The following is a 17,825-nucleotide window of genomic DNA, read 5'->3' as shown; positions in this document are numbered from 1 at the left end:
CCCCCCCCCCCCCCCCCCCCACAGTGAGAATGAGTTGGAGACCCCTGCTCTACAACATCTGTAACTATAAAACCTGTTCATGTAGCACATTTGAACCGATGTCAATAGTTGCTTGAAGAACCTGGGACTCTATAAACACAGTTTCATGTAGAATATGTGGAACCGTAAACACAGTCTTATAGAGAACACGTGGAACTATAAACACAGATTCATGGAGAACATGTGGAACCATAAAAACAGTACCATGTACAATGTACCTCCACTGTTCCCTGTAGAACATGAAACAATAAAACCCTTCATGTTCAACAGCTTCATCTTTTTTGAGTGGTGGGAAACCTGGAGCCCACCCCAGAGGTCAGGGGTGACGGTGGGCTGGGCCCTGGACAGTTCTCCAGTCCAGTCCAGTCCAGAGCCAAAAAAAACCATTCACAATCACATTCACACCACGGTCAATTAAGAGTGAACAGTTAACCTGACTCTGTACGTTTCTGGACAGTGGAAACAAAAAAAAACAAAAACCAAAAACCACACAGACAGTGGGACAACACACAAAGTACATACAGAAAGATCAGTTACCAGTGGGAATTGAACCTATGACCTTGTTGCTGTAAGGAAAGAGCTCTAACCTCATGTGGAACCTGAGGAGCTGTAAAAACATATTTGTGTAGAAACATGGAAACACATATAAACAAGGAAAACACAGAAACCGGTGTCAATGTGACATCATAGCGATGACAAAATGAGGTCACGTGACATCACAGCAGCAGCAGCATCTCTCACCTCTGCTGCTCAGGAGTCCAGACATCTGTGGCGGCAGCGGCAGCAGGAGAACCAGGACGAGTCTCAGGAGAACACGGGTCATCTCCTCGCATGTCCAGGAAACCCAGAGGATGAAGGTGATGGAGAAACTGCAGATGGAGATGAAGAGAAGGAGCAAGAGTTCCAGCTGAAGCAAGAATTTATATACTTATATTCAGAGGGCGGGGGGCGGGGCTGATGATGTCATCAACAGACTACTCCCACACAGCAGAGCTAACTCTCCCTCGCTTTTCTGAAACATTACTGTTCTCCTTTTATTGTTTTCATTTCTAAACGACTTAAATCTCACACCTCCTCCCCTCTCTCCTGCCTCACCCCCTCCCCTCTCTCCTGCCTCACCTCCTCCCCTCCCTCCTGCCTCTCCTCCTCCCCTCTCTCCTGCCTCCCCTCCCCCCCCCCCTCCCCCCCCCCCCCCCCTCTCTCCTGCCTCACCTCCTCCCCTCTCTTCTGCCTCTCCTCCTCCCCTCTCTCCTGCCTCCCCTCCCCCCCCCCCTCCCCCCCCCCCCCCCCCCCCCCCCCCTCCCCCCCCCCCCCCCCCCCCCCCCCCCCTCCCCTGCCTCCCCTCCCCCCCTCTCTCCTGCCTCACCTCCCCCCCTCTCTCCTGCCTCACCTCCTCCCCTCTCTCCTGCCTCCCCTCCCCCCCCCCCTCCCCCCCCCCCCCCCCTCTCTCCTGCCTCACCTCCTCCCGTCTCTCCTGCCTCACCTCCTCCCGTCTCTCCTGCCTTCCTTCATGTTTCACCTCCTTCTCCTTCTTTAAACATCAATTTCCAGTTTTCTTCAACAACATCTTTTCCTCCTCCTGTTCACGCGGCTGCTCCTTCACCTCCTTCTGTTTCTACTCCCAACACGTCCTCCACTGCCGCCTCCTCTCTCTATGTTTTTACCTCCTCCTGCACCTCCACTGCAGAAGTTTCTGCAGGAAAGAAAAACAACCAGGAACACTTGTAAACTGTAGAATGTGGAGCGCACACTCAGAGGCCGACACGACATGAACGCACAACGTCAAACAAACAAAGATCATTGATTTAGAATGTAAATAAATACAGTTAATAAATAAATGGACACAAACTCCCTGTTTCCTGTTTACACGTGTCTCAAAGCGTCCTCCTCACAGGCACGTGTTGAAAACACTAGCACCTTGTTAAGTGAGGACATGAAGATATTGGACATCTGGAGTGGACGAGCTAAAACATGTCCCTGTCAATCAAACAGGACCCGCCTCCTCCTGTGAAAAACCTACAGATGGAAGACAGTTTGTTTTCCAAGACCGTGGGTCCAGAGACAGCCACCATCATTATCCTGTGAACTGCTGCTGACAAGCTGCTAATTATGCCATAAAATCAAAAGTCCACTTGTCCAAGTCCAGACTAGAGTCTGTACCACAGTTTGGACCAAACACTGGTCCAACAACAAACACCACATCAGTAAAGTGGTAATGGTCACTGGAGAACAATAACACAACAGCAGTTGTTAGTCTATAACTGAAGCTCCAGACTAAAGCTCACGACACGACACCTTAAGTCAGCTCAAACAGTTAGCAGAATAAATAATAGAAATACAGTCACAGGATAACAATATAAAACTTAGAGTAAAATAAACTTCTAGAAAAGGTTGATGATTTGATTTACCATCTGAGCCCAAATAATTTCAAAACATCTTGTACCTACGGATCTGAGTGTTTTTTTTTTTTTTTTTGCTTTTTCTCAACCATTGCGGTGTTCAGGACACTCATTAAGGAGAGCTTCACCATCTTCATGTCCAGTTCAGGGACAGGAGGAGTGTCTGGACGGACTCCTGTCCTGGATCATGCTGTGTTCGGAAGCAACAGGAAAACTAAGTTAAATCATGACACAAGGGTTCAGGGACCAGGACCATGGACAAGAAATGGAGACATTCAATCAGAAAGATGTCCATGAAGACACTCAGACAAGGAGACATGGACATGGAGGTACAGATGAAGACATTCAGACAAGGAAGTTCATATGAAGTAACCTTTAAGATTCAGATGAAGACACTCAAACATGGAGATTCAGAAGAAGGAACACAAACAAGGAGCTACACATAAAGACAAATGTCAGTGCTCAGTGTCTTAGAGTGGAGAGCAACTTAAGGAGGAGAAACCTTGGGTCTGGTTCTCAGCTGCTGCTCTAATGTGAAAGTGTTTGCAGATGTGCAGTGTAGACGCTGCCAATGCCAATGTGAAAAAAAAACAAACAACAGAACTCCAGGTTTGGACAGGCAAGTGGAGAGGAGGACTTAGTATTTTCCACACAGCCTACATCAGAAGTTGAGGCCTGAGGGTCAGCGAACACCTCCTCGGAGAGGAAATCCCCCGAAATAAAACCATGGACACACGAGCACATGCACACGTGCACATGCACACACACCAACAGCAACGAAAACAAGTCTTCACGGGTTCCTAAAGCAACACTGCAGGAGAGAGACAGAAACATGGAAAGACACAATGAGGGAGGAGACAAAGAGAGACAGATCTATTCTGATGATGCCTTCACTGACTGCATTACACCTGGGGATTTTCCTTTTTCTTCACTCCATGTCATTCTTCTTCATCCCCATTGTCTTTTCCTCTCTTTTCCCTTTTTGATTTTCTCGCTCAGTTTTTCTGCTCTGTGTTTGTATTTTGACAAAGATCTGGACACAGAGAAGCCGTAAGACCTTCGTCACCTTCTATTTGTTGACCACCAACTCTCTTTGTGTTACTAATGATTTGCATGATGCAGCTGTAATGATGCAGTACCTGATTCTGTCCATTCAGAACCTCATAGAGAAAATAACTCTCTTACATTTTCCTTAATGTCAATGGGATGATTCTAATTCATTCCCAATATATTTAGATAATTCACGAGGACAGGAAGTAAGTTATATCATGTTCACTCAGTCATTTCCTGTTACATAATCTGTTCTCTCACAGCAGCCGAGGATTGTGGGAAATTCTACACCCAGTGCTGAAGACTGGTTTCTGCTTGACCAAATTTCCAAAAACAAACAGACTCCACTCAGTGCAGCTCCCAACAGGTTGAGGTGATGTCAAACTCCCAGAATTCTTTGCTCTGAGCCTCTATGGGAAAACCTCATGACCCGGACTACGATTAACTTCCTTTATTAACAATCAAATGAAACAAGAGGCATGATGCAGAAATGAGTCTGGACCAGAGGTCAGCGGAGGTCAAACACACCTGTCTATCACACCAAACCTCAAACAGACATGTTCACCATCGTTCAGATCACAAATGACTGACGAAGCTCAACAGCAGACCATTTTCTTCTACGATGTCAGGTGTGGGAAAGTGGATGAGAACAAACTCATAAGAAAGAGCGAAGTGAACAAGATGAAGAGTCTGAAGAAAAGACGATCGTCTTCAACCTGACGACCTGAAATATGTTCCTCAAACCTTGATTCACCAAATTCTCTGCCGTCCTCAGGTTGGCGCTGCAAACATCTGTGAACGCACATGTCCTTCACACAGGAATGTGTGTGTTTTTCCTCAAGAGCACGTGTGTGTTTCACAGAAGGAGAGACTGGAGACAATGAGCTGTGGGTAGAAAAACAATCAAGAATTTATTTTAGAAAAATGAAAAAAAAAAAAGTCTGCAATCACACTCTCTTCTATTGAACATACAGAAAAACCCAGACGTTCACTGATGCCTTCACACACACACACACACACGCACACACACACATCAATCTAAAGAATTAAAAGTTCAGCTGAACTTTAACGACACTAGTATCATTAAATAAGACAGAACAGATGTGTAAACAAGCTTTTAAAAGACAAACAGTTTGACTTTTATCTCAAACTATATTTAACAAATGTATGTATATATATATATTATAAGCAAAACAGTCTAATGCAGTGTTAAAATTGTTCATTTTATTGTTAATGTATTAAAGTTGTTTTAATTCTGTTAAAATGGTTTAATTCAGTGTTTGAAAAAGTTCAATTCATCGTCAAAACGGTTTCCAGTGACATATTGTTAACCCTTATCTGATCAGACGGTTCTTTTGCTGCAGCTCAAAAGCATTAATGTAAACATTGGCTGCAGCAGCTAGGACAGTGACAACCATGGTCTTTAGGAAGAGTGGAAGTAAAAGGGTAGAAAAGATTAGAAAAAATAGATGGAATCACAAACAGGTCGCTGGGAGACTGGACAACTGGAACAAGCAAATGTATCAGGAAATGAAGGATTTTAGACCTTTGACCTCTCACCCAGGAGGCTTCTTCTACAGTGATGAAGTGAATGATAAAATATTTATTCTAACTCATTTCAGTTCCTACTTCTGAACTTTGTAGAATAGGAAATATAAATGTAATGAAGGAAAGTAAAAGAGAAAAAAAACTATAAATGTAATGAAGGAAAGTAAAAGAAAAAAAAAAATAAAAGAAAAAGAAGTAACAGGAAGTAAAAAGTCCATTTATATTACACCACAGTTTCTTTTAAAGATGTTCCACTCTTCCACCGACCACCTGACTGTGATACGATGTTAAAAGTTCACAGATTCTGCAGTTGACATCCCACAGCAGCAAAGGCACCAGTAGGTGGAGTCAGAGCAGGAAACAGGAAGTGCAGGGCTGTGGATGTGACTGGGTGACTGGGTGTGAAGGAACTGGGGTCAAAGCCCAAAGACAGAGAAAGTTGGAGCTTCAAAACTGGAGACTCCTTCCCAAGAACAAATGACAGATAGCTGGGAGTGATGGTCAGTGGTGACTGATTGGTCCTCCGTCTGTGAGGTCACTGCGTCTGTCCAGCATCCTGTAGACAAACAGACAAAGGATTTTTCTAGTTGTCATGTCTCTTTGTCCTGCTGCTTTTGTCCCTTTGAATCACAGTTTTTCTGTTTCCAGATTTAATTAATTAACACTTAATACGGCAATAATTAATTTGTTAAGGGACTGAAGTGTCATTGGTTGCTTAGCAACAGGCTCACATACTTACATTTGCGTTTGTCTTACAAACTCTGCTAATTCACGGTCTCTGCTGCACAAATCCAGGATCCTGTTCCGTTCCTATATGGGTCAGAGGTCAACACAGAGTTATTACTGCTGTGGCTACACTGATGCTAGTCACGCTAAATGAAGCAACTAATGATGCTAACATTGAACAGAAGAATTAGCAGCTTTATATTTAGTTGTACATACACACACAGATATGCACAGAGAAGAAGACACAGGTTTGTCTAACAATCAGGAGCAGTGGGCTGCACTACTGTGTCTGCTGCTCAGTCTTTGTTTGGGTCCAAAATCCAGGTCAAAGGACGCAGTGATGTCATGTGTATGATAGTGATGCGAATGTGAAGTGTATGTCCACCTCAGCCAAAGACTCACCTCTACAGACAGTGTACAATGTGGGTTTACGTCTCTCATGTCCTTGTTAGGGCCAGAGTCACGGCGACCGTAGTGCTGAGCCAGGTCATCGCTGTAGTGTCGGTAACACTGGGCCGTGACTGGGTCAGTCTCAAACATGGAGCTGAAACCGGCGGCACCCTCGTGAATTAACGATCCCTCCCTGCATCTAAAGGAGGGAAAAAGTTCAGGAAAGCTGCATCAAACCAAACATGAGGAAAGCTAACAGAGTGGGCAGTTACGGTCGTCATCTCTCACCTCACTGGATCCTCAGAGTCTTCACCACCCTGCGGTTCTCGCAGCGCCCTCACCAGGAAAAAGACGATACTAGATGACACCAAGAGGAACCCAGCCACAGATGCAATGGCGATGCCAACCACCAAAGGCTCAGAGACAAACTCTTCACAATGTTCACCGCGGTACCACCAGTTTTCCCCGACTCGACATCTGAGGATCAAAACCACATTTAACAAAAATAACAGAATAAAAAACGACCTTCAGTTTGGATTATTTCACTTTGTGTTTCTCTGACCTGCAGATGGCACCTTTTCCTTGGATGACATCACATTTACCGTCATTGAGACAAAAGTTTGGTTGGACGTCACAGACGCTTTGACACGGCAGGCCGTCCACGCTCACATAGCCAGCGTCACAAACACACTCAGCCTCCCCTGACCAACGGTTCACCAAACACCGTGAAAAGGCATTACAGGCCTGGAATTTACAGGGATCTGCCCGGTCACCTGACAGAAGACAGACAGAAAGTTCAGACTAAATCAGAGGGAATGGCTGTGAAAAAAGAGAGATGAAATTTGAAAAAGAAATGTTAACGGACGCTGTGGGACACATGTGGAAAGGAAGCAGAGATTAAAAGTAAACATTAGACAAAGATAAAAGGGAAGTAGAGGATGTTGGATTTTTATCAAATATTCCTGCACAGTTCTTAATCACCGAGCAGCTGACTGTGATAATCACAGACGGATGACGTCTCTCTGAGGTCAATGGCCTGTCTTCACTGAGGACCACAGTGGCTCGCCCTCAGATTACAGAACGTCAGCGGCTCAGACAGATTAAACAATTGATGGAGGAGCAAACTAAAGACCTGAGTCTTTCCCTGTGTTTCCTGCTCCAAAAAAAACTCCACCTGAGCGAGAACTAAAAAAAATAATGATGCTAATGTTCTAGAAAGCCTGACACTTGATCACAAAAATAAATAAATAAAAATGCTCTATCTATCTCAGGACCAGCCAGCCTTACTCGTGACCAGGGAAAGTCCTGGTCACCTCTTTAATTACCCAAACCCAACCAAACAAATGAGTAAACTTTACCTGACTCAACATCCAGAGAGTACTTGTCGATGGCAAGGTTCATGGTCTCGTAGGCGGTGTCAGCAAAGTCCTCCAGAATTAGGTAAACTACATTGGTGACACCTCGAGAAACTGGCTTGCCAAACCTCATTCTGCTATTGACCACGATGCTGCCATTTCTAAAGTTGAGGATCTCCAGGTTCTGGAAGTTGTTCAAGTTGGACTGTAGGTATGGGACCAGCTGTAAAGACAAATACAAACAGAAATACAGAATCAGAGATCCTGGAGACACTTGATAGATTTACGTACCAAGAATAGTTTGTTGCACAGCATACCAAGTGCATAAATTGTTCCTCGAGGGCCCTGTACTCAGTGGAGCTCCTGTTAAACAGGTCCATGGAGAAGGCCATGTTGGTTACCCTCAAGCTGAAGAAGACTGTCAAGGCTCTGCCCGGTCTAGTTGGTAAAGCGATCGCTTCCAGATCTGACAGATAGGCACCACTAGAGAATCCACTGCTGTCACCTTCAGCGTCAACTATGCCATCTTGGACCACATCGAAGCTGACGTTAATGGTTGGAAGACCATTGATGGAAACCTCCTGCTCAGAGGCGTGGATCACAGGAGCCGCAGTTTTGTTCATGACTTCCTGAAGTGGGAAGGTCGTTTGGAGGTCATCGTCCAACCAGTCTTCACCTGCACTTCTCACTGGAAACTCTTCAACATCTTCATGAATTTGAGGCTCATGCTGAAGCAGATCTTCTTCATCTGGTTCCAGGTCAGACACTCGAGTAAACGGTGAGTCCTCTTCAGGAGAGACTCTGCTGCTGTGGCTTGAGCTTGTGGACAAAGAGACAGGAACAGTGATTGTCGTGGCGGCCACCATGACTTCATCTAAGACAAGATCTTCGTCCAACATTTCAACCACTGCTGTTGTTGTAGTTGAGGGGTAAGAGGATCCAACATGCTGCTCCTCTAAGACCTCAACTCCCTGGTATTCTGCCGTTTCTGTCAACTGTAGCTTGGGTTCGTCTTTGAGCACCTGGAGTTCTGTTGTCTCCTGTGTGTCCGCATTAATGTGGGATTCTTGGACTGTTACAGTTTGTGCCTCTACAGAGACGGGGGACGTGTTAATTGAGGGAGATTCTGAATTTAAAACTCCAACCTCCTCAGTCAATGCTGCTTTGGACCAAACTGTCACATCAGGAGGTTGAGACACTGCAGCAGTTGGTACTTCTAACGCCTCAGGCGATACCTCAGGTACAAAGACTGAAGAATCAGTGGAGTCTCCAAACAGAGGAGCCCTGTCAGTCCAGCTCTCTGGTCCAGCAGCCTCTGTGACTTCCTGAAGAATCATCTGTGGTTCTGTTAAGAAGTTATCTTCATGGATTCCAGATGCTTCAAATGTTTGTATTGATATTTCATCCTTGAAAGTTTTCTCAGGAGACACCGCGGGCCGTTCAGTCGAGGTGTGGTAGAGTGGGGTTGTCGTGAAGTGAGGCGTGACCAAAGTTTGAATTAATAATGGTTCTTCAGTGCCTCCATTATGAACTGATTCTACAAAGTCAGAACCTAATGTTGTCTGTGAAGGTGGATCCTTTTTTATTTCTTCTCCTGTTTCAACCAAATCTTCATTGTAATCTGTTAGAGTCAACTCAAACCTCCAGTCCTCGTCCTGGACTTCATCGCCCTCATCTGTCTCCTCTAGATCAGGGGGTGGGAGCAAATCAACACTAACATCGTCTTCAACGCTTTGCCAGGACTGGACGTTGGATTCCTGACCATCTCCTGAGAAACCAGATCCAGATCCTTCGTCTATCGGAACTTGAATGTCTTTCTGAGGTTGCGTTGTGGGAGGACAAGAATTCCAGCAGTCAGTACTGCCTGCAGCTTTTCCATCGGAAGTGTTGACAAGAAATCCTTCATCTTCCACATTTTTCTCTTTAGTAAACAAAAAGAAAAAAACAGAGATTATCATCCAGAATAAAGAATGCAGACCACCAATACTAATAGAATTTCCAGAAAGTCTCACTCACTCTCTGGCTCCAGTTGCTCAAGCTCTAAGGTTTTTTCAGTAAAAGCGTCTGATGGTGGACGAAGTGTGCTCTCCTCAAACATGAAGACGTCATTCTCGCTCAGTCCTTCACTTTTAGAATCCTTCCACAGATCAAAGGGATCATAGATGAAGAGTTCCTTCTCATGGACTGGAGCATCAGGAGGTTTCTCCCCCGCTAGGGCATTGTCCTAAAAAACACATACTAAAATGATTCATATCATAGAAAACCCCAGAAAGTGATTGGTCTTTCCTGGTGGTTTGACACTGACCATGTCGTTGTTGAAGGTATCAGATGTTTGACTTGTTGGTTTCACAGTAGAGAGGATGTGTTCTACTTTGGAGAAGTGTTGAGGGATGTCAGGTAAGAAGATTAGATTTCATATATGAAGCTGTATTTTTATGTATGACCTCCAGAGGTCAGCGACATACCGTTCTGCAGCTGGACCTGGTCCTTCTGGTTTTCCTGACTGGTGTTAGTCAGGAAGTTGTCTTTGTGCAGAGCCTCAGTGATGAAATTACGGAAGTCAGTGATGGTGTAGACCACAGTGGGCTCCTCAGAGGCACCGTGGAAGTTCTCTTCCACCAGATTGTTTTGCACAAATATGAAGTCTAGGATTTCTTTAGGGATGCTGCCACCGCTGTCCACCTCCAGGGTGAGGGTGTAGAGAACCAGGACCACCAGACCACTGGGACCACAGAACAACAGTATATTTTGATCAGATGAAAGTCAGATAAGCCTGGTTTGGGTCAGACTGTTAGTTTGGGTTAGGTAATGTTTGTTTAGAGTCAGATACTGTTAGTGTTGATCAAGAGGAAATTTTGATCAGGATACTGAAGGTTTGGATCAGATTTATATCGGTTAGGGTCAAAATAATGTGCTACTTTGGGCTAAATAATGTTGGTTAGGTAGTTTGGGTTGATTATGTTGGACCCCAAATAAAAGGTACAGTAGCAGCCCATATGGTCAGACGGAGAAAGAGAAGGAAGAGAAGGACGGCACCTCGATAGGGAGGAGTAAAGGGAGAGTAAACTTTGAGTAAAAGCTCACTAATTCTTGCAGCAGGTGAGCATCGATCAGTGACTCACTAATCCAGTTAAGCAGCTTAGAACCTGTTGTTGTTCCTAAGAACATTAACTGGAAATTAGAGCAGAGTGTTAGTGTGTGTATGTGTGTGTGTGTTTGTCTTTCACACTCACCGTTCCAAGTCTTTCTGAGGCCTGTGTAAAACAAACATAAACAAATGATCAGAGATGATTAACCCGCCTCATTGTCCTGCCTCATTGTATTCACACTGGTCTATTTACTGACCTGAACTCCACAATGTTAATGCTTTTGAAGGTTGGCAGCTTCTCGAAGGCCTGTTCCACCTAAAGGCATTAAGACACCACACAGTGTGAGAGGTACAACTACAAAACCAAATACAAAAACAAAACATTCAGCTCTCACTTCAAAACACAGTGACCACAGCAAGGAGGAGAATTGAGAAATGACAACATCAACTGGAAGAAACTTCTAAAAGAGAGGCTCATTTATCTTCATCTAAAGGCGTCTAAATTGCCAATAGACTTTGTTTGTATAAATGTATAACTACAAACAGTACAGGATAACCTAAGTCTCGAAAAATGTTTCATATTTTGCTTAAAGGTCAATCTGTTAACACACCCTCTGAAAATAACTGCTCAACTATAAACACCGTCTCTTAAATAATACACTGTTAGCATAGTTGTAGCTTCAGTCTAACTTACCTTGCGAGTGACCTTCTTAGCCAGGTGCTGGTACTGGAATGAGCTGCGGTCCCTCAGAGCGCCACTGAAGGTTTCTGTCCTCAGTCTGAGCTTCATCTCCACCACCTGGTCCTTCAAAGGCCTGGGGGGCCTCAACAACGTGTCATGGATTTCATTACCAATCTAAAAGAGCAGCAGTGAACACAGAATCACTCTGATTAAAGTTTGGTACCATACACTGTCTTTTAAAGCCGTCACCCAGTTTTCTGCTCACCAAGTTCTCCTGTTGTTCCTTTAACTCAAAGCCATTGTTTTCTAACAAACTGCCGTCAGTGTCAAAGGGTATTTCCTGTTTTCTGGGGAATTTCTCTGGAAGCTCCAGAGAATATCCGTTGTTGCTCTCCACTAGGTGTTTGGTTGTGACCTCCAAAGATGGACCAGAGGTGATGTCCTTAATGTCAAAATACGGGGAATGTTCTGCCAAGACAGCACCAAACGTTTCTGTGGTTTTCTCCTCTGAGAACTCAGATGGATTTTCCGCTGTTACTTCTTGCCACATTTCCCCTGGTTCTAATGATGTGACATCAGGTCTCCCTTGGAGATCTTCTAACATAGCACCATCATCATCAGTTGCAGGTTCTGGGTTGACCTCTTCATGGACAGAACTTTGTGAAGCAATACTAACAACAGTTACAGCAGTGACCTCATCGGAGTCCTCCCTCTGGATTTGCCATGGTTCTTCTGTCGTAACACCTCCTTCATTTTGGACCACCACTAACAGAGCGCTGTCATCTTCTGGTAGAGACTGCGGGTTAGTCTCTGCAGGAAACTCTGTTGTAACCTTCTCATCTTCCAAAATCAGCCCTGACTGAGTAAAGGTGTAAACATCTACCTTACTCTGTGTTGTGTCCTTATCGTTGATCCTTACTTCAACCTCAGAATCTTGCGGTCCTTCTCCTGTTTTTATGAATTCAGATGGTTCATCCTTAAATATGTTAGTATCTTCTGCCTCTGGATATTCCAAGTAAATTTCTTCTTCTGTCATCTCTTCAAGAAAGGTTTCTTCTAAAGGATCACCATCTCCTGCAGCTGTGATGCTAAGCTCCTCTTCTTCAACAGGATATTCTTGTTCGTTCACCTTCCTCGTTTCTCCCTCTCCAAGTTTCACATGTGTTTCTTCTCCACCTTCAGTTGGTTCTGCTAAGGCCTCAAACTGCCTCCCTTCTTCTATCTCCACCACCTTTTCTGGACTATCTGTGGTATGTTTCTGTTCCACTTCTTCAGTCTTTATTTCAGTTGTGTTCGGTGGTATCTCCTTGACCACTACTGCAGGAGACTCAGATGAAACATCATAGGGTTGTGTTTTGTGGTCAACATTCATGTTTCCTTTTTCCCCAATGGTTGTCACCACTGTCCAGGTTTCAGTGTCTGAGACAGACTGGTATTCTGGACTTACACTGATGAATATTTGAAGTCCGTCTTCTAAACCAGGAACAGTCAGCATGACATCTGTTAGGACTGATTCTGTACTAACTCCTAAGGCAGGTTCTGGAGGATGTTCTCCAGGTGTTATGTGCATATCATATCCTGGTTCTGTAAAGACAACTGTAGCTGGTGTAGCTTCAGTGACCAGTTCAGTTAAATCACTGGTGGCTTCTTCAGAAATCGCATCAGTCAAACTTTTGTCAGGGCTGAAAATAACTTCTTCTGCATAGCTACCCAAAGTGTAGTTAATGGTTGTCTCCTCCTTTAATTCTTCTGCTGATGTCTGATGAGCAGGTTCTAGAGCTACTTCATGTACTGAATCCTGTTTATTGATGGCCTCAGTACCAGGTTCTGGAGTGGTGTTTGTAAGAACCAAAGCCACAGCTTCTGACCATGACTTCTCACCTTCTGGAAAAACTTGTTGAGTAGTTAAAATTTCTTCGGGTTCAAAAGTTTCCTTCTCTGTATATGGGAACTTTTTTTCTGTATTCTCAGGAGTGTGTTCGGCATCAGAAGAACTGTAATGTCCAGTAGGTAATGAGGATGAAGTGGTCTCTGTTCCAGGGACAAAAACTGAAATGAATAAAAAGAAAAGACTTTTGTTTCAAAGTGGCATAGTCCAGGTGCATCAGAGGACACCAGGAGACTCAGGGATTGGTTAAGGTTTTACTACGAGTCACATGACTAGACCTGGACTTGTCCCTCCATTGACCAGACACTAAATCCTCTTACAAGTCTATTCTAAGACTAGAGGGAGCACAGAGGATCAGGAGGCACTGCAGACGTTGCTGACCAGGTTTATCCTCTGACATACAAGGGATTCTTTTTATATGGAGTCTCAGTGTCCATGTCCTTGTCCCAGTCACTTTCTGAGTCCAAGTCAATGTCCTTGTCCCAGTCAACATCTACCTGTATGTTCAAGTCAGTTTTTATGTTGTTGTCTCAGGCTATGTCTAGGGCCTCTACTGAGTCTCTAGAAATAGTTTGGAGTTTCTTTACTAATCTTTGTTTTTAGGGTAAAACTTGCAATTGCAATATTTTGGCTGTATTTACAATTTCTAGATAAAGTTAACGAACAGCTAAAAAAAACAGCCAGAGATAAGCAGAGGATCAAGAGATGATAAAATGCTAGCAGAAAAACAGCCAAATGTCACATCAAACATGGCAAAAAGAAAGATGTTAAGATGTATTTAAAGATGTAAGATGAAAAGTTACAAAGGTAAGTTTAGAAAAGGTTAAACTATGTGATAAAATATAAATGCATCTTAAAGATGATTAAAATGTAGCCCAAAGGTAGAGAGAGTTAATAGTGAGCCAAAATACTGTATATCTAAAGAATTGCCATGGTTTAAGCAAAGTAATAAAATACCAGAATAACCACCAATTAATTCAATGAGAGCCATCTTTGATTAAAGCATTTAATCAAAGATGGCTCAAGTGAACTGAAGAAGAAAAAGAAACAAGGAAATAGAGAAAGGCTATAGGTAAATATTTAACACAAGTGCTGTTGACCTGTCTGTGCTGCAATCTCTGTTAGTCCAACATGGTCAGTTGTTGCTGTCTCTGAGCTGCAGAACAGAAACACAAAAAGAGACAACGGTTTTATTAAATCAGCTGCTGTGACCTCTGACATCAGCAAACAAATATTAACCAAAATCATTTTGAATTCTAATTTAATTCAAAATTAATTAACAATGTAAAAAAATAGTTCTTAGCAAACATATTAAAGGACATCTTCAAATAGTTTCATCAAATCTCTATATACAGAGATATAACTGTGTCATAACACTGTAAATGTGCTGTACCTGCAACGACGGGAAGGAACTTCAGGAGGAAGAGAAGCATCAGGAGGACTCGGAGTCATGGAGACATTTTCACTGCAACAGGAGATGGAAAACACAATATTTTATATGTGTCACGCTGAATAATGTTGATGTCAGCTTCAATACTTTTTCTTTTCATATATGTTTGGCTAACTTTTAGTTTGCCAGTCATTGTTTTTCTTGGACTTAACATTAGCCAACCATTCATGTTCCTTTTTCACTAGCTTTCTTAATAACGCTATATGGTAGGCTAGTCAATAGCCAACTAGTGACGTCATTTATATTTTCAGTCATTAATTTAAAAAGAACAGCTTTGCAATAATCGGTATTCACTGACAACATACAGCTTATACACATGACTTACACAAACAAGTGTACGGTATAAAACAGGCAACTCGGTTAAAACAGTTTTGTCGGTTTTTGTTTAAAAACTAATTTGTATGTACTTCAAGAAAAAGCTCATCCGCGTGGACTGGAGGAATTCTGGCCCGATGTCTTTTGACTTGCCAACGCAGCGAACGTGTCGTTTCTCTTTCGTGTTAATTGCTAATTAAAGTGATTACAGCGAGCACCGATTGCGTCCCGTCACAATTGAGTTCCGGCGGAAGTTGTCTTTGCATTAACAATGTTCCTCCCCGTGACATGGTTAAAACGTGTGGTTAAACGTTTATTTGTACCGAACGTCCTGTTGCGAACGATTCGGACAAATACATCGTAACAGCACTAATACATAACAATATAATATAATATAAATACTTACACGTTTTACTCAGTGTTATAGCTTAAAATATAAAATATAATCAAAATATTATTATTATTATTCAATACATTTATAGTTTTTTAAACGTTTATTTGTACCGAACGTCCTTGTTACAGAAATGTACCCGTATTTAGAAACTTTTCTTCTCTGAACATTTTAGCCAAATTTTTGCCATATCTGCTTTAACATATTTTCATCAGATCATTTTAGAGATGCTTTAGAAAAACCTTTATTTGTTTAAATAAATTACTAGCTCTTTTGCTACGTTATTAATTGTTTTGCATTTTTTAAATTTAAAAATAAATTATTAATGACAAAACTATTGATAACAGTAATATAATACGTACCTGTTAGTGCCTGACATGGAGGCCACACTCTAAAACACACAAAATATGACAAATCGTTCAGATTAAATCAACCATATATAAAAAAGTGAGTTTCATTATTGTATATAAACTCACACTCCTGATGAATGTGCTGTGCTCCTCCGACCTGCTGAAGAAGCTGCCGATGTCCATCATATTAACAGAACCATTCACACAGGCACCAACCCAGAACTGATACTGGTCCTGATCTGGGAGCCGGTCCAGAAAGATCTTGAAGGCCTCCCACACAGTCTCTTGACAAACTGTACAATACAAGCACACGAAGACAACAAAATCAACATTCTGAACAAACTCCACATGACCCTGACCAAAATAAACCATATCAACAATGTCCTGTTCAGATAAACAGGATCCTGATTAAAATCAATGATCTAAATTTAAAATTAAACTATAATTTGTCGGCAGAAATATGGAATCTCATATTTTCTTCACAACTCAAAGAAATAAATCCTTCAAAAATATCACTGGAATTGTACATTAGTGTACATTAATAAAGAAAGACTTTTTTATTTTCAAAGTAAAATCTGTTTCAAAGAAACTTTGTGGCCTGACAACTGTGGTTTAGGTTTTGAACAGAGATCTGTGGTAAATCAGACGGGATGGTTTTTTTTGTTTGTTTTTTTTTGCCTTTGTCTACAGTTCAACATCTCTACAGGAGTCACAATATGAAGGTAAAAAAAGAAAGTGCAGGAACCTCGGAGGTGGAAATATCTGAGATGGTTCTCCACAGCCTTATCCAGTGTCTCCTGACTGCACAGTCTCACACCGCTGGGAAACAGGACATTCCTCTTGGTCCGAGATAGTGCAGCACCATTTCGGATTTTAGTGAAATGATTCCAATCCTTCATCGACTGGCCTACACCAATCCAAACAGGATCCTGTGAGTCCAAGTGACCAGGTGGATCTGCAGGGTCACAGTATGAATGTTTGATAAACACCAAAACATAGACATTACTCAGAGTAGCTGGGACAGTGCTGAGGAGGACTTTAGACTTGATGGCCCTACAGAGACATAGGTTTACATTTGTAGACCCAGTGAGAAACTATAAGAACTTGGAGAATGTATTTTGAAATAAGTTCCAAATACTGTGGTTCCTAAAGGTTCCATGTAGTAAAAACACACATTTGCCAGTCAATATAATATAGTCTAGAACAGGGATGTCCACACTTTCTCAGCTTTAGAGCTCCTTTTCAAATGACCGGGCTAAAGTGATCTACCTACATTGAAAACTATGAATATATATTTACTACCTTGATTAAATGGCTGTAGTTGTATGGCACAACACTGTCTGACTCAATACTTCTATGGTCCTTATTTTAGTCCTAGTGATTAGCATCTTAAAATAGAATTAAAACTATAATTTCTTTTTGTTTGTTTCTTTAAATGTAACTGCTCAGGATCTACCAGCACTCCCTCTGAGATCTACTGGTAGATCCCGATCTACTTATTGGGCACCCCTGATCTAGAATAACCTGAGCTTCGAAACACAAAAGAAACTTAATCTGAATTATTAACAGATGAAATACTTTGTGTTTTTAAGTTTAATTTTCTTAAATGCTGATGACATTCTGCTGCTTCTGTGCAATGAAGAACTTCTCCAGAATTAAAAAAACAAAAAGTGAAACTGACCTGCTGCTCTTATGCTACTCATCCCTGAAAGCAGCACAATTCCGAGTGTCCACATCACTAAACACCTAGACTTCATTCCCGTTTTCTTCATCAGATCTTCTCACTTCCTCCTCCTCCAGGCTACCCTGGACCCTCCACGTCTGAGCTTCATCAGGCAAACATTTCCAGCAGGAAATGGAAAAGGAGGAGGAGTAAGGATTTTCTCCAGACGCTGGTTTACTCACTTTGCAACTGCTCGTCCTCAGGTGAGCATATGGAGATTTTTTCTCTTTGCTCTAATCTGTTAATCTGGATTAACACCGACAGAGCCATGAGAGCTCAGCCACACTTACAAGAAAATCAAACCAGCCCGGACTCAGGGTTCAGATTTGCATTTAAGGTCACATTCAAATCCTTAAGGACTCTGTCCGGAACTCGGAATCGTTCACTGTCTATAATCAATCATTAAAGTCCTATCAGTGGAATATCTTTAC

General features: G+C 42.5%; 2 protein-coding genes across 6 annotated transcripts in view; both read right to left on the bottom strand.

Moving 5' to 3' along the window:
- Positions 1–1,122, bottom strand: part of abi3bpb (ABI family, member 3 (NESH) binding protein b) — a 9,178-nt gene extending 8,056 nt beyond the window's left edge. For all 3 annotated transcript variants that reach the window (XM_025062422.1, XM_025062423.1, XM_008325394.2), the window contains exon 1: positions 781–1,122. In XM_025062422.1, coding sequence (XP_024918190.1) covers positions 781–862 — 82 coding nt within the window. In that variant the 5' untranslated portion in view covers positions 863–1,122. The remainder of the gene's footprint in view (positions 1–780) is intronic.
- Positions 1,123–4,383: 3,261 nt separating this feature from the next.
- LOC103389811 (interphotoreceptor matrix proteoglycan 2-like) lies at positions 4,384–17,027 on the bottom strand. 3 transcript variants are annotated; one of them, XM_025062388.1, is made up of 19 exons: positions 16,417–17,027; positions 15,798–15,964; positions 15,684–15,712; positions 14,559–14,630; positions 14,266–14,321; positions 11,543–13,326; positions 11,290–11,451; positions 10,853–10,911; positions 10,741–10,761; positions 9,973–10,229; positions 9,813–9,877; positions 9,524–9,731; positions 7,825–9,428; positions 7,511–7,730; positions 6,715–6,925; positions 6,441–6,629; positions 6,165–6,351; positions 5,776–5,846; positions 4,384–5,592 (listed from the first exon to the last, which is right to left on the bottom strand). In XM_025062388.1, exons 1-19 carry the CDS (start codon positions 16,568–16,570, stop codon positions 5,538–5,540), a joined length of 5,571 nt encoding a protein of 1,856 aa, XP_024918156.1. In that variant the 5' UTR covers positions 16,571–17,027; the 3' UTR covers positions 4,384–5,537. The 3 variants fall into 3 exon arrangements, with proteins under 3 accessions (XP_024918156.1, XP_024918157.1, XP_024918158.1); XM_025062389.1 differs by having other exon boundaries at positions 9,813–9,874; XM_025062390.1 differs by lacking the exons at positions 15,684–15,712; positions 15,798–15,964; positions 16,417–17,027 and adding an exon at positions 15,023–15,278.
- Positions 17,028–17,825: the final 798 nt, after the last annotated feature.

The sequence above is a fragment of the Cynoglossus semilaevis genome, chromosome 14 (assembly GCF_000523025.1).
Source record: "Cynoglossus semilaevis isolate Cse_v1.0 chromosome 14, Cse_v1.0, whole genome shotgun sequence".
NCBI lineage: Eukaryota > Metazoa > Chordata > Actinopteri > Pleuronectiformes > Cynoglossidae > Cynoglossus > Cynoglossus semilaevis.
The sequence above is the reverse complement of the archived record's forward strand: the minus strand, read 5'-3'. Positions and strand labels throughout refer to the sequence as shown.

What these genes read in the sequence shown, in the direction of transcription:
- LOC103389811 (XM_025062388.1), bottom strand. Translation starts at nt 16,570, where the DNA reads ATGAAGGATTGGAATCATTTCACTAAAATCCGAAATGGTGCTGCACTA. An exon ending in TCCATGTCAGGCACTAACAG is followed by an intron (nt 14,631 to 15,683) that starts GTACGTATTATA and finishes CTCCTGTTGCAG; the next exon opens with TGAAAATGTCTCCATGACTC. An exon ending in ATTAACATTGTGGAGTTCAG is followed by an intron (nt 10,762 to 10,852) that starts GTCAGTAAATAG and finishes TGTTTTACACAG; the next exon opens with GCCTCAGAAAGACTTGGAAC.